Source organism: Melanaphis sacchari, unplaced genomic scaffold (genome assembly GCF_002803265.2).
Source record: "Melanaphis sacchari strain LSU unplaced genomic scaffold, SCAv2.0 Contig212_pilon_pilon, whole genome shotgun sequence".
Lineage (NCBI taxonomy): Eukaryota > Metazoa > Arthropoda > Insecta > Hemiptera > Aphididae > Melanaphis > Melanaphis sacchari.
Genome location: NW_020271059.1, coordinates 290,326 through 305,545, shown reverse-complemented (window position 1 = coordinate 305,545; position 15,220 = coordinate 290,326). Strand labels below are relative to the sequence as shown.

The following is a 15,220-nucleotide window of genomic DNA, read 5'->3' as shown; positions in this document are numbered from 1 at the left end:
TGATTTTTAGGATTTTAATTATTTACAAAAAAAAAAGCATAGATACTGTTTATAAAAACAAATAAATTAACTAAAACAACCGGTCATTTTTGTAAGTAGTAGATTGTATGAATGTAAAAATTTTAATAATAATAGATATCGGTAATATCAAAAATCAATTATCTATTTATTTATTTATTGATTGATTGATTAAGACGTTCTGTATTATAATTTAAGACAGATTGACCTTTTTCTCAAAGAATAATGGTTATTATAAATATGTTTATATATAGGTAAATATAAAAATACGAAATAATGTTGGTGCTTATTGGTAAGGACATTTAAAAATCGAAAAACGACACACACGTGTTATACACACAACTAAAATTTGTGGAAAATTATCATACATTTAAATTAAAATAAAATATGTATTATAAAATTCAATAATTTAAAAAAAATTTTTGTATATTGAATAAATTGAAATATTTATAATATTATCGGATATTTATGAATGATTATAATTAATATTGATGTTACTATCTAATTATTCATAAACATTAAAAAAAAACTAATTTATATCTCTACTCGAATTTAGAATTACGTTCACTTAACACTCATATTTATCATTAATAAATCTTTATTATGATATATATATATATATGATGTTCAATAAGTTAAGAAACAGGCATTAGACTAATTTTAATAAGACTGATAAACGATAATATACAACTAATGAAGTTATTAAATAGTTTATATTACAAACATACAACAGTGTTACCTAACTGTTAATGTTCCATGTAGGTATCAAAATACGCATATACCTCTTAGTGACTAAGAGTTTACAAATTTACTGAATATTCGGTATGTATATTTAATCCTATAATATAATATATGTCCTATCAATATAATAAATAATATCTATCTAACAATAAATTATATTTAGGATGGTCTTTAGTTAAATACTTTCCAGTTGGAAAACCATCCAGACCAGTCGGATCTAAAATGGAGATGAAGTGATGGGTAAATAACACATATAAGTGGAAATTTATTAGTATTTATATAGTTGTTATATATTTATTTTATTATTTTTTAAAAGTTTTTAAATATACAGATTTTAATTATTTTTTAATTAATTATTAAATTGTTTAATTTGATTAAATATACTTTTTTATATTTAAAGTTATATTATTGTTAAATATTACTTAGTATTATTATTTATTATGCAAAAGCGTATAATATTTTTGTATGGATTTTTATAAGCGCATCTCAATAAAACTATTGCACACATGTATACAATTGAGATTAATATTAACTAAAGAAAGTGATTATGAATTGTTTTATGTTCAAAATACATGACATTACTTTTAACAGCATGAATAATAATATGGTATTTAAGATTAAAATTATCATCCTAGTATAATATGTATTATATCAATTTAAAATGTTAAATTCAAGGAATTATTCTATCAAAATTAAAAATTATAATTAATTTAACTAAAAGCGTTTAAATTAAAATATAAAGGTCTTAATAATTTAAATAAGTGCGTAATGTGTGTGGTTTCATTGTGCTTCTTCATTATTTATCAAAATACTCGAATAATCTACAGTCGACCAGTCTATGGTGCATACATTCTTGGATCTGTAAAATTAATAACATACTATAAATTATAATTAACTGTGTTTTCACATTTGAAAATTTTTAAAAACAATTCTATATTCAATAGATGTTTATTGTGTTAAATATATCTCTTAAAAAATGTTAAATACCTTCAAAAATTTTAAAATTATAAAAGAGATGGGTAATAAGGTGGTAAGACATCATTATTTAAAATTAATAAGTAAGTAATAGATAAAACTATAGATAGTATTAGTTTAGTGATTTATTGTTAGTATAATGTAGCTAAACTGTAAATAAAACAATCAATCTATAAAATTAAGATACAAATAAACTATAATTACTTTATTAATGGCTATGTATAATACAATTACCTACTATATTTCTGTGTATCTTGTAAATAAACTAAAATAAAATATATGTAGATACGATTAAGTTCATAAAAATTAGGTGAACTATGCCGAATTATTTGAATGCCGGAATATTGATATACCACAACTATTATAAATATATTATATTATTAATAAAAATATAGGTTAAATATATTTTTAGTAATTAGAAAAAGAAACTAACACCAAGATGCCAAAATATTTTTGAAAAAATTTTATACACTCTAAGTTCTATCATGTATGAGTATACCTATAGGATACAACTACACAAGTATTGGCCATCTCTTTTTAGCTAAGTGATGTCTTAACAACCTACTAGGATATGGGTGACTGAGACCATATTATATCAATGTATATTAATTGAAAGACATTATTGTGTTGGTTTAAAATTTTTTAAAGCATTTTACCTTTGTTTTAGAACATTTTAATCCGAATACTAGAGAAAAGTAATATTATGTACTTATTATGACATTCTATAGAATAATATACACTGTTAAGTTATTCTATATTTCTTCGTCACACAATTTTTTTGACCAATTTCTTAATATTTTTATTATTACACTGTAGATTTGTACAAAGTATAAATAATACATGAAAACGTTTAAAGACTTACATGCTGGCCGATATGGTAAAGGACGTCGTGGTGCCATATAATATGGCGGTGGTGGTGGTCGAATTAATCGTGGTATAAGTGTTGGCTGTGCGTAGAATATCGGTGTAGCACCATTGTGTGGATGAAAATATGGTCTTGGTCCTCGATATAGATTTTGTGATTGTGGTAGCATCATTGTATTAGAATTATCCATCGGTTCCTAAGAAAAATAAATAAATGGAATTTAAAAAAGGGGAAAATCAATACAAAATTGGAACTGTTGAACGTAAACTTTTAAATGTTATATGTAAGTGAGACAGGGATTATATATGCCTGTACAACGTTCTCTAAATATTTTTTAAATGTTGGTTATATTAAAAAAAAATCATTTATGACGTGAAACTGGCTCTATTATATAGTAGGAGTCGAGTGTGATTCGTCATTGAGTAGATTAACTCAATAGATGTGTTAAATTTGAATTCAATGATAAATCATTGTACACAAAAAACGATTCTTAGTGGAGATGGTTAGTCATTTTTATCACTTAGGTATCATATAAATTTATTACTATTAATTATTATAGCAATTTATTTTATAATAAGTAATAGATATTATATAAATTATAAATAGACAATCATTTAAAATTAACCTGAATATTTTGAAAATACCATTATAAGTAATATCAATTTTGATCCGAAATAACACCTTTAAAAGTAATTTTTAATAGTTTCTACTAATATATTTAATAAGCATTTAAGAATAGTTAAAATTAAACATGTACTAAAATAATAATAATTAGTATAGGTACATTTACCTCTTTTGATTGTGAAGTATTAGATGGAGATGCAAGCTGTTATTAAAATGGCCACAATTAATTGTATAATAAATATATTTTAATTAAAGCTTTATTTAAGAAGTCTAAATTTACCTCTGTGGATTGCTGTTCATTGTCGTCATTGTTTGACGGTCTTGCTCTTTTCGAGCGTTGCTTTACATTTACTGGACGTTTATATTTAGTCGAATGATTTTTGTTTACATTTTTTTTTGGAATTGGCGATTTAGATGATGATTTGGATCGTGACTTTTTTTTCAATCTAGATTGTGACTGATGCTTCTTTTTAAATGAATTTGAACTTTGAGGATCATATCTTCTTTCATGAAATGATCCAGAACGCGATCTATTTCTGTTTCTATATTGTGTTCGAATACGTCTATTAGACGAAGATCTACTATGACTTCTATAGGGTGACCGACGTTTTGTCATAGACGAATACTTATTTCTAGAGCCAGGTTCCAAACGATCTCGAGATTTAGATGGCGATCTGTTTCTTACTGTGTAAGACTGTGTATACTGTGTTGGATTATGATAATTAGAAGTAGAGCAGTTTAATTGTTGAGATTGTGTTGAAGTATAAAAATTAATTGGAGATCTTGTTACATTTCTAAATTGTTCTGAAGCATAAGTATTAGACGGAGATCTTATTACATTTCTAAACTGTTCTGAAGTATAAGTATTAGACGGAGATCTTATTACATTTCTAAATTGTTCTGAAGTATAAGTATTAGACGGAGATCTTATTACATTTCTAAATTGTTCTGAAGTATAAGTATTAGACGGAGATCTGTTTAGATTTCTAAATTGTGAGTTTTGTGACGGATAATTTGTTTCAGATTGGTACATAATTCTCATGTTCGATGATACCTCAGATGATGTCATTTGTACTTGATAAGGAGATCTTGATCGATATCGTGGTTCTTCTATGACGTAATTATTTGGAGTAATCATCAACTGACAATCAGGCGATTTCGAAAGCCTCTGAAAGGGAATTGGTATTTCTGTGTCTTCTAAAAAAAAAAATGTTATTAAATGAATACATAACTAAAACAAATATAGTATAAAACTAAATTTAATTAAAACATATTTATTAAAATGAAATTCTATGCTATTACGATTTAAAAATAATCGATTCATTTATAAATTGAGATGACATTTCAATTAATTTTTTGTATTAATAAAAATGTTATCTAGAAATTAATTAAAAATAATGGAAGAGTTTATAATAATATTTTACATTCTTCTTATCTCTAATTATCCACTATAATCTAAAATAAATCGTCTTTTTAATTAGAAAATTACATTTTTAAATTCAATTCATGTTATCTAATTAAGATTTTATAACATTTTTCATAATTAAAAAAAATAAGTAAAGAAAATAATATTCATAAGAAATTTGATTATCGGTTGTGTTTATAGAAGCAAGTAGGTATTTACTTCTAAGTCAATTTTCGATCATAATTATTTTTCCTATAAAAATATGGGTTAATAAAAAATCTTAGTTTAAGAAGAATAAAACACAGTTGTTTGCCCTTTTAAATGAATTATAAATAGATAATAATACACAATAAAATGTTATGTACATTTTGATTTAAGATAAAAGTATGGTTTAAAAAAATTTTATGTTAATTTAGATATTTAACAAATAACTAAAATCAAGTATCATTTAAAACAAAACAAATCCTGATAATAGGCTTGAAACTACTGCAAGTAACTTAATTTAAAATGGATTCTAAGAGATAATAACTCTTCTTATTATTAAATTAAAGATAAATGTATAGGTAAGATAAATGTACATAACTTGTACATTCATAAGAAGTTTTAAAAGCATTACAGCTAATACCATAGAAATAATGTACAAAAACCAAATATATAATAGAAACAAATTCATCAATTGTAAAATTGTATAGTACGTAGTTTTTCTCAATAAACCAATGCTTTGGGTAATGAGAGGGGACGTTGAATTTATTCTAAATGATAGAAAGAGGAAAATAATGTGTAAATAAAGGTAATATAATAAATAGGGTGATTCACCAAGTATGTTACTACTTGCTGATATCTGTTTTTGCCATAAGTTTCAGGCTGTTAATACTTTTATTTTAAACTGTTAAATAACTCTTAATCTCAACGCATAAGTATGTCTACATTGATTAAGAAATTGTCTTAGAATCACCGAGCACAACTATTCTACTGATGTATAATTACATATTAATATATTATAAATATTCCCAACAATTAAGAGGGCTTTATTTTGTCAAGAATATTTATTTGGAACTGTATTTTGTCGATAACAATGATCATATTAGTTACATATTATATTTTGATCGAAGACACATAATTGCAAGCTGGTGCTAAATTTAAAGTCGTTCCGTCTATTTCTAATTGCCGACAGTTATTTATAACGCACAAAAGATGAAATTTAAAACATTTTAATTAACAATTTATCAACATATTTTACTAGACGATTAGGGAGATATTCTAGTATGTGATTTAAACAATTTTATTACATTTGGAGTTAGGGATCTAGATATTATTATAATGAAACTTACAACTAGTCTGTGTCAAGGGGTAATGGGTAGTGGCGGTAGTGCTATTGTAACGTAAGCGATTTTAAAATGTGTTATATGATCATTCAATAATAATTATCGTAACTTTAATTAACTTATTACATTTAAACTATTTTGTTGAAAATACACTGGGACTGTACCGCTATTTATTGATTTCTAAATTCGTTTTATTATTACTCAATAGTCGATAATCTTTAATTAATAATTACAATCAATTATTTAAATATTTTTTTATAATACAAGTATATATATTTAAATATTTTTAATTATTTTATAATGAGTAGGGCTCGGAAGTTGATGACCTTAAAAACAATAAAAAATGACCATAAAAATGGCAAAAAATGTCCTAAAAAAACTACAATTATTAGTTTTATATTAATAAAAATACATTATTTTTAAATATTTTACTCTATTTTACTCTAAAATTCAAAATATGACATAAAAATGACAAAAATTCCCTTAAAATAGGAAAATTAAAAAATTAAAAATATTTGTTTTATAAATGTCTGTGGTTTAAGTTATCGGCATAATGGTCAACAAAAAACGATAAGAAATGAACTAGTGTGAAATCAGTAAAAATAACTAAAAATGTGGGAAAATGACCTAAAAATCTCAAAAATTGACTTAAAAAGTAATAAACACCAAAAAATGCAAAATAAAAATTAGTTATTTAGATTCACATGCTTATGAAACAGATTTGTGGCTAGGAGAGCATCGTCTAAAAAGTTCCAAAAAAAAAATGCAAAATGCATCAACTTCCGAGTCCTAATAATGAGTAATGAATAATGATTATGATAAAGATAATAATTTTACATTTCGTGAGTGTGATTAACAAGAAAGAACAATTTTATTATAATTCATTTCTGTACTTAGCTTCTTGCGTTGTGCGATAGAAGTAGATATAATTATTATTGACTTATTAATAAAATTATATCACTGACAACGCCATGAATACCGAATATGTAAATATTAGAATAAATATTAAATACTTGCTTTAAATAGATTAGTGGTGGCTAACTTGCGACTTGCGTCTTATGTATAAAACCAAAATGTTCTTATTATTGTTATGAATTTTAATTTTTTTTGGTAAACATTTATAAATGTTATCAAATAATATAAAATTAATTTATTAAAATTTTGGCTCTTGGTATCATAGTATTAAGCCATATAGTCGCGAACATGAATATTTATCTATGTTAAAAAGGTGTAAACTGCGCCCGTTAACTTAAGCTGTGCCTCGTTTGTGAAATATACAAAACTTTTGACTTGTTAAAATCTCTATGATAGTGCACTTTTTCAATTATATCACAGAAATTTTTTTTTCGTCTAGATATACCTAAACGATATGAAATAACTGTTACATTTTAAAGCAAAACAAAAAAAAAAAAAAAAACATGAAAAGTTGCAAAATTATTAATTAATAAATAAAATAGAGGTCAAACTCCAATTGATGATTATGCAACAAAAATATATTATTATTTGTAATATTTCTAATTATTTTACTTTTTAAAATCATACATTTTTTAAATTCTTAATTTAATTTTAATTTTAATTATTCATGTTATATGGTTGTGATGATAAGTATAAATTAATTTTGTAAAAATATAGCTATTGATTTTTAAAATTTTACCCGGGCGCAGTTTAAATGTCACCTTTTTACACTTGATAAAAACTCGGGCGCAGTTTACTCGTGTGATTTTGGGTTTATCTGTATTTTGGGCGCAGTTTACAAGGGCGTAATGCGTTTGAGCGAATTTTTGAAAATTGCCATGTGTTTGGGCGATTTAGCACAATGTGTATGGCCGAGTTATTTTAAAACATTGTAATGTATTTGGGCGACTTTTTTTTCAATATATCTACTGGGATGCTGTATTTTACCAATCAATTTTCCCTCTCATTTAGACAGATCTGGGGCTGTCTGTGAATTCCACGGGTATGATTAAAAATTGATGTTATGAATTATATTAAAATATTATTAAAATTAAAAAAATATGTAAGTGAAATTAAAAGTTTATTATAATCGTAAGCGTGACTTATTTTGAGTAATGATAGTGATGTATGTTCGTTTTAGGTGAGCATATTGATATCATAGTATTTTATATTAATTAATATTTTATAAAATATATTAAGTATAAGCAGAAAAATATTAAAAGGTTTCAACATGATAAAAATCAAAAAAAAAAAAAAAGGTGAAAATAAATCAATTTTCTTAATCGAATATGTAGATTCGTTTTATAATTTGAAATTGGGCTTTTTATTTAAATTTTTAATTTTTGTTTTAAGTTTTGAGTGCTAGATGTATTTGAATGTCAAAATACCGGTATAAAAATTATAAAAATCGTTTGGACGTTAATAACTGTTATTATTCAGATAAATATTGGTTAATACTTAATATGGATGTTCAGTAATCTAGAAAAAGACTATAAAATATTTTAAAAAAGGATGAATTTTTTGTGAAAAAAGAAACTTGGTGCAAGAACTAAGGTAATCGGAAATTATATAGATTCTGTTTTATGGGAGGCTTTGAGTCCTTGTTATTTATAGATGTACCTTTTTAACATTTATTTTGTAAATTTTTGATCATACACATAATTACCATAAACTATCTGTTATTATTATAAAATAAGTTACTCGTGGACCATGGTATAACATTGTTACTTTCAATATCTTGTTTAAATATTGACACCAGACCACACAAATCTATATTATAAACTGCTATCAGCTATTTAATAAATTGAATATACTTAATGAGGTATTTAATGCTTACTTAAACTGACTTTTTTTTGTATACTTATCTTATAATGATGTAAAACAAAATATTCTTAATAATAATAGTAATATTGAGGTACCCACATTATTTTTAATTATTTTGGAAACAATATCAATGCAATTGAATCCATTTTGTAGTATTTAATAAATATGCATTATTAATTATTATGTAAATTACCTAAATGTAATTGGATAGGTGTTTCGTTATTTAATAACATATTATGATCATCGTCTTGTGGTGGTATCAGGAAGCATTCTGTTATTTTGTCTAAAATGGCATGGCTCCGCATGGCTAAAACATTTAAACATAAACAATTTTAAACGATTTTGAGTTTATTACCAAATTAGATACATAATTTAATTAGTTTTATACAATTTTGTCAGTAAATTTTAATTTTTTCTCATTACTTTCATAAAATAACTCTGCTTTATTAAAATAATGTACCATAAAAATATATTTATAGCATTATAGGTATATAGATTAAAATAGTCCGCTCACTTAAATTAATTTACTTATATCTACTTACTTATGTAGTTATTAAGTAAATTTTAGACTTTGATGTTGGTTTCTAGTAAAAAAAATAGTATATATTTGATACTAAGGGTATCAAAAGTAAAAAAATTCCAGTACTATTCAAAATAACCTTATAAAACAAAAATAATTAAAATGTTTTAATTAAAATTTTCCATACATGCTATGTACCTATTAATCAAAATATTTTCATAATTTTTTAAACGCTTATAGATATTAAATTTTTTTTTCTATAAAAATTTGCTTGGTCAAAAAACTTTAAATTTTATGTAAAATCCCTTATAAATTTCTAAGTAATTTCTATTCAAGTTATCTCTAAAACTTGAAAATATTAAAAAAATTTAAATACAGTTTTTTATTATAGATATTTAAGTTCAAATTTGGACGAAATTTTATATTTAAATGAAAATTATGGTTTTAGTTATTTTTTTCGTTTAAAAATATTATTCACAGAGTCTTGAAACCTTTACGCATATATTATTATATTTTAAAATACTTAATGAAGTTTTCAAAATATTTAGATTAATTTTAGGCTGTTACATATTTCAACCATTAATTCACAACTATTGGTAGTGTTGACTAATAAGTTAAAAATACAATACATATTATATTATATTATATTTAAATTTATAATTATATAAATTTGAATAGAAAATTATACGTATAATAATATTTTCGAAAAAATTAATTTAATCTATCGTACTTATTACTAATAATAGTAAAATAAATTACTGTAATATGGCACACTGTTAATACCTAAATTCGCTTTTCATATGCAATGATTTATCATAGAATTCAAATTGTATACATACATTAGTTATTATTCAACGATGGAGTAAACTCAACATTTACTATACACCATAGTGGTAACTTAATATTCTTATCTACATTTATAAAAAATTTAAAATACCTACTTAATTTTTCGTAATTTTCACGATAATAAAATGTGTTAATTATTTAAATTATAGTTAAAAATCTTTAAGAGGAAGTTTTAGAAGTATAATATATTTTAATCTACACCGATTATAATAAATTTATATTTAATGATTTCATATCATAATTAAAATAAAACATTTTTTAAATTTAATTTTCACTGTTTGACTAGAAATTATTTATTTCTTCAAAACATAACATTTTTATTACAAGAAAATATAAAAATAATAGGTAAACTTATTTATTTAGCAGTGTTCTTTAATAATAAAATATAGTATTAAATTTACTACCTACTTATTTATTTATTTGAATCCTTTATTTTTATTAATTTGATAACAGTATTTATTATAATATGTTTATAATAAGTTTTGTAATTATTACTTATATTATTTGATTATATGATAATTGCGCATCTGTTACGCAGAATCCTGTTACTTTCGAGTAAGTAAAATAATTATTTTATAGAACGATAATATTTTAGTTGAATTAAGTATAGATTATACTGAAACTGGTTTATACTTTTATTAATTAAAATAGAAATTTTTAAATGTGAAAAGTCAGTAATTAATTTTTAATTTTTCTATGAACTTACCGAAAATAAAATTTTAGAAACCAAAAAAGTTGTAAACCATTATAAAAATTGTGTATCGTTTGAATTGAGATCGGATTCAAAATAAATCTTTATAATCAACTAAACTTTTGTAGAATATAATTATTTATTAAAGTTTTTTTACTATTATTTGTTAATATTATTCACAAAAATAATAAATATATTGAAAATATTTTAAATTGAAATTATTGCATCATTTTAATAATATGTAAAATAAAGTGATGGACTTAAAATATAAGACAAGTAAAACATTGTTAGACTCATTTATTTTTTTCTATAAAAACAAAAAAAATAAATAAATATTACATTTTGCATTCAAAACTAATGTCTGATAGAATATTATATTATATATTTTATTTTTACCATTGCATTTAACTTTTTGTATCTATTTATTATGTAAATAATATAAAATAATATTGATAAAATATATAAATATATAATATATACATAATATTTAATAATTTATAGTTATATAATTATATATAAGAAGGCACAATAGCTTAATCACACATCTATGTCACTCACACGTATAGTATGATCAAACTACTAATCTTATGCAACTACAATATTATGTTAAATGTTTAATACGCACATAACTCATAAAAGTAAGAGTAATAAGTTAGTTTAACTATTTTTAATTCTATCTTGTAGAAAAATATTTTCTATGTAAATTTCACCATCAAAATATTTTATTTATGTTTCTTATCTTATATTATCTGCAAAAAAATATGCTTCGGTAAAAATAGAATTAGAGAAATGAGAACATTTTTTATTTCTTAAAAGATAATGATTTTGCTCTCCAATTAACTATCCAAAAATAATCATAGACAGCGCTTTGTAATAAAAACATATTAATTGATTACAGCAGCGGTTCCCAAACTTTTTTTTTCCGGGGTGCCCTTTTAGGGGCACCAAGTTAGTCACGGTGCTCTGCTGTATATAACATGAAAGATAAAACAAAAAAAGTACTCATTGAGAACCAATGAAACGTAGACCACGGTGCCTGCAGAAAGTGCTCGTGGTGCCCCTAGGGCACCGCGGTGCACAGTTTGGGAACCGTTGGATTACAGTATAAAGTTTTTAAAATATAAATAATAAGTGATTAAACGGGTTAAACGAATTGTTGCTTGTTATCATACAGAAATACAGAATATATTATTTTTTAATAGGTACTACAAAATACCTTCTTGTATTGAAAGTAAGTATTAAAAGGAATATTTTTGTATCATGTTAAGCACTGTGTTATGATTTATAGAATTTTTTTATTATTATTATTTTTTGTTATCAATATATTTTATTTTAGGAGAAAAATTAATTGATTTATATTATAAATAATCATGCAATATCATAAAAACTTGAAACGTCAATAAAAAATTAATTTGACTTTTTGCAATTTAATTTATGAAGAATCTCATATTAAATTTTCAAATCTTACATGTAAAAAAAAATTTTATGAATTCTAAATACAAATTAATTAAAATTTTTTCAAGATTTAACGAATTTTAATGGAATTCTAAATTTAATTTTATTAAAATTTAATTTTTTTGACCTTTGGTTAATAAAATTTAATTTTTTTGACCTTTGGTTAATAAAATTTAACTTGAGTGTAAAATAAAAATAAATATAAATTAGTCATCACTTATTTTATTAAACACTAAAACACTGATGGAAGATTATGTGATGAAGAAATAAATAAGTACTTACTGATTGTATCATTATTGGAAATTCTGTTTTCAGATATGAAGATAAAACTATTTTTAAACATTAATAAATAAATCATTTTGAATCGATTTGATGCATTAAACTTATATAAATGACATAATTTCTACGTATTTCATCGCTACAAACGTCAACGTATTTAAAGAACATTAGCGGTGTTCCGTATACCCATTACAGGTAAAAAAATAAAACTGGAGGCGCTTACGCCTTATGGGCGATCTGCGTTTGGACGAATTACCTTTTTACCCGCATAAAAAAAGTAATGTGTTTGGGCGAGTTTCTTATAATGTGTTTAAGCAAGACAATATAAAAGATAAAAATGTAAAGATTAAGATAACAATAATTATTATATAAAATCTATAGAGAATTATAATTAAATAATTTTTAATCATACCCATAAAATTCACGGACAGTCTCAAGTCTGTCTAAATGAGAGGGAAAATTGATTGGTAAAATACAGCATCTCAGTAGATATATTGAAAAAAAAGTCGCCCAAATACATTACAATGTTTTAAAATAACTCGGCCATACACATTGTGCTAAATCGCCCAAACACATGGCAATTTTCAAAAATTCGCCCAAACGCATTACGCCCACACCTTATATTATACTTTTTCATTATCTTTTTATCTAACCGGTATTTCGGCGGTGCTAAAAATCGCCTCTTGTACTAGCAATACTATTATGTACGCGAACCATTACGAATTAGAATACAACATGTCGTATGATTCCGCGAAGTCTAATGGATAATGGCTAAAAGTACTTGGTTTTGAAACGACTATAATTTCTGGCCTAACATAACCTAACCGTATACGATAAAAATATATTTATTACTTGATTTCTTTACGGCATTCAACAGTTCGTTAGTATCGCATCTTTGGTTCTTGACAGAAAGGTGGTAAGCGACTGACAGGTCCTTCGAAAATGATATGGATTGTGTCAATTCGTCCCATAGAGATAGTCTGAACAATTCCGTGTTATTGGGTTCCATATCGAATGTCGGCACTTGTACAATATTTGAACAGAAGAAAAACAATTTTTGCGAATCCTGTGTTGAAAAATCTCGAAGAGCGTTCAATAAACAAACGACGTTTCACTTTAGCGTCAGTCTCCTAAATACCTATATATCGTATGAGTCTTTGTGACGTCAATGAGAATAAATCAATAAACCAACTGTCCACCGTAGAAAACATCGCTGGCGGGTAGTGGAAGTATATTCGCTGAGTCACTGGCGAAAACGTCGTCAGTGGGTTCCACCTTATCGGTAATATAATGACGACTATTGATTGTAGTGTGTAGCAGCTGCGAGACGATCTGGTCCCGTTGGCCAAAATGGTACCACTGGAGAGTAGACGCGGATTCTGCAATCGACCTACCGCGGTTTCAAAGGCTGTCACCGTACAGGTAAAAAATTCTTAATATCCTTACGTGCAACGCCATCTGTCGGTGATGAAATAAGAGTAAAGAAAACGTGTTTTATTGTATAAATAATAAAACCAATTAAATAGAACTATTTTGGGCCTCAGTCCTTAAATGTTTGTTAATTTAAATATATTAAAAAAGAAAAAACAAATTATTAGATAGTTACTGTTATTATACATTCTTTATTTTGTCATTCTTTATCTTTCTGTAAAAAACAAAACATTTTAAGTATTATTTCTTATTAATAATTATAAACTATGAGAATTCAGGACGGTGACGGTGGTGGCCAAAATTCTTACAGAATTGTAAAGCCAAGAAAGAAGAATATGAATTCTCTACTTTAAATACTTCATCTAATTATCTGAAGGATACATAATATTAACATCTTTTTCTTCTTTTACTTCATCAGGAAAGTTATGAGTCCTCATCAGTAGTATTTAATAAGTCTAATTTATTTTTATTTTATTTATCTTGTTCAATTTTCAAATTGTGCTTTATATAGATATTTAAGTTTCAATGCTCGGTCATAAGTTAATCTATTTCTTCTAGCAATATGATTGTAACAATACCATAATATATCGAGAAACCGGAGAAACTACATTCTAATAATGCTTAAGTCGATGAGCATACTGCAATAGAGGATGACCTACCCATTTTTAAGTTTAATCTACTTCAGACTATCAAAAGAAGTAGGTAAGTAGAAATCGCAAGAGGACTTTACTGAATAATGATTATTATTAAAGTCTATAATATCAGAATATACTGTTTGATAAAGTCGTTTAAGTATAAAATTACGCAACTATGGATAATTATAGAATGAATACGCAATGGGAAAACAACATATACAATTATAAATGATAATATTATATAACATCATTTTATATCATGTGTTTAATACTTCGTATAATACAGTTTTATACCACTGTATAGTGTATAATACAACCTTTCATCTATAATGTGGTAATCTTTAATGGATGTTTGAAATTTGAATTCAACAATATATCATTGAATACAAAAAAGGATTCCAACCGAAAACAGTCAATCAGCTTATATCATTAAATACATTTCATACTAAATTTTTTGATATTGATATTAAAATAATTTATTTTTCTATAAGCATTTTATGATTTAATTTGTACAAAAATATGGCATTTATAAATATTGTTAATATTTAATTATTTTAATAATTTATATTTATTTACAATATTATAGAATTGTTAATTAATTTTTGAGTCAATACTACATTAGTACCTTACCA

General features: G+C 24.3%; 1 protein-coding gene across 1 annotated transcript; it reads right to left on the bottom strand.

Moving 5' to 3' along the window:
* Window positions 1-1,595: 1,595 nt before the first annotated feature.
* On the bottom strand, window positions 1,596-13,531 carry LOC112593895 (serine/arginine repetitive matrix protein 5-like). Its single transcript, XM_025338482.1, has 4 exons — window positions 13,375-13,531; window positions 3,504-4,420; window positions 2,597-2,795; window positions 1,596-1,618 (listed from the first exon to the last, which is right to left on the bottom strand). The coding sequence occupies exons 1-4, from the start codon at window positions 13,529-13,531 to the stop codon at window positions 1,596-1,598; spliced, it is 1,296 nt and encodes a 431-aa protein (XP_025194267.1).
* Window positions 13,532-15,220: the final 1,689 nt, after the last annotated feature.

What these genes read in the sequence shown, in the direction of transcription:
- LOC112593895 (XM_025338482.1), bottom strand. Translation starts at nt 13,531, where the DNA reads ATGGAACCCAATAACACGGAATTGTTCAGACTATCTCTATGGGACGAA. An exon ending in GAATGCCGTAAAGAAATCAA is followed by an intron (nt 4,421 to 13,374) that starts GTAATAAATATA and finishes TTTTTTTTTTAG; the next exon opens with AAGACACAGAAATACCAATT. An exon ending in TTTACCATATCGGCCAGCAT is followed by an intron (nt 1,619 to 2,596) that starts GTAAGTCTTTAA and finishes TTAATTTTACAG; the next exon opens with ATCCAAGAATGTATGCACCA.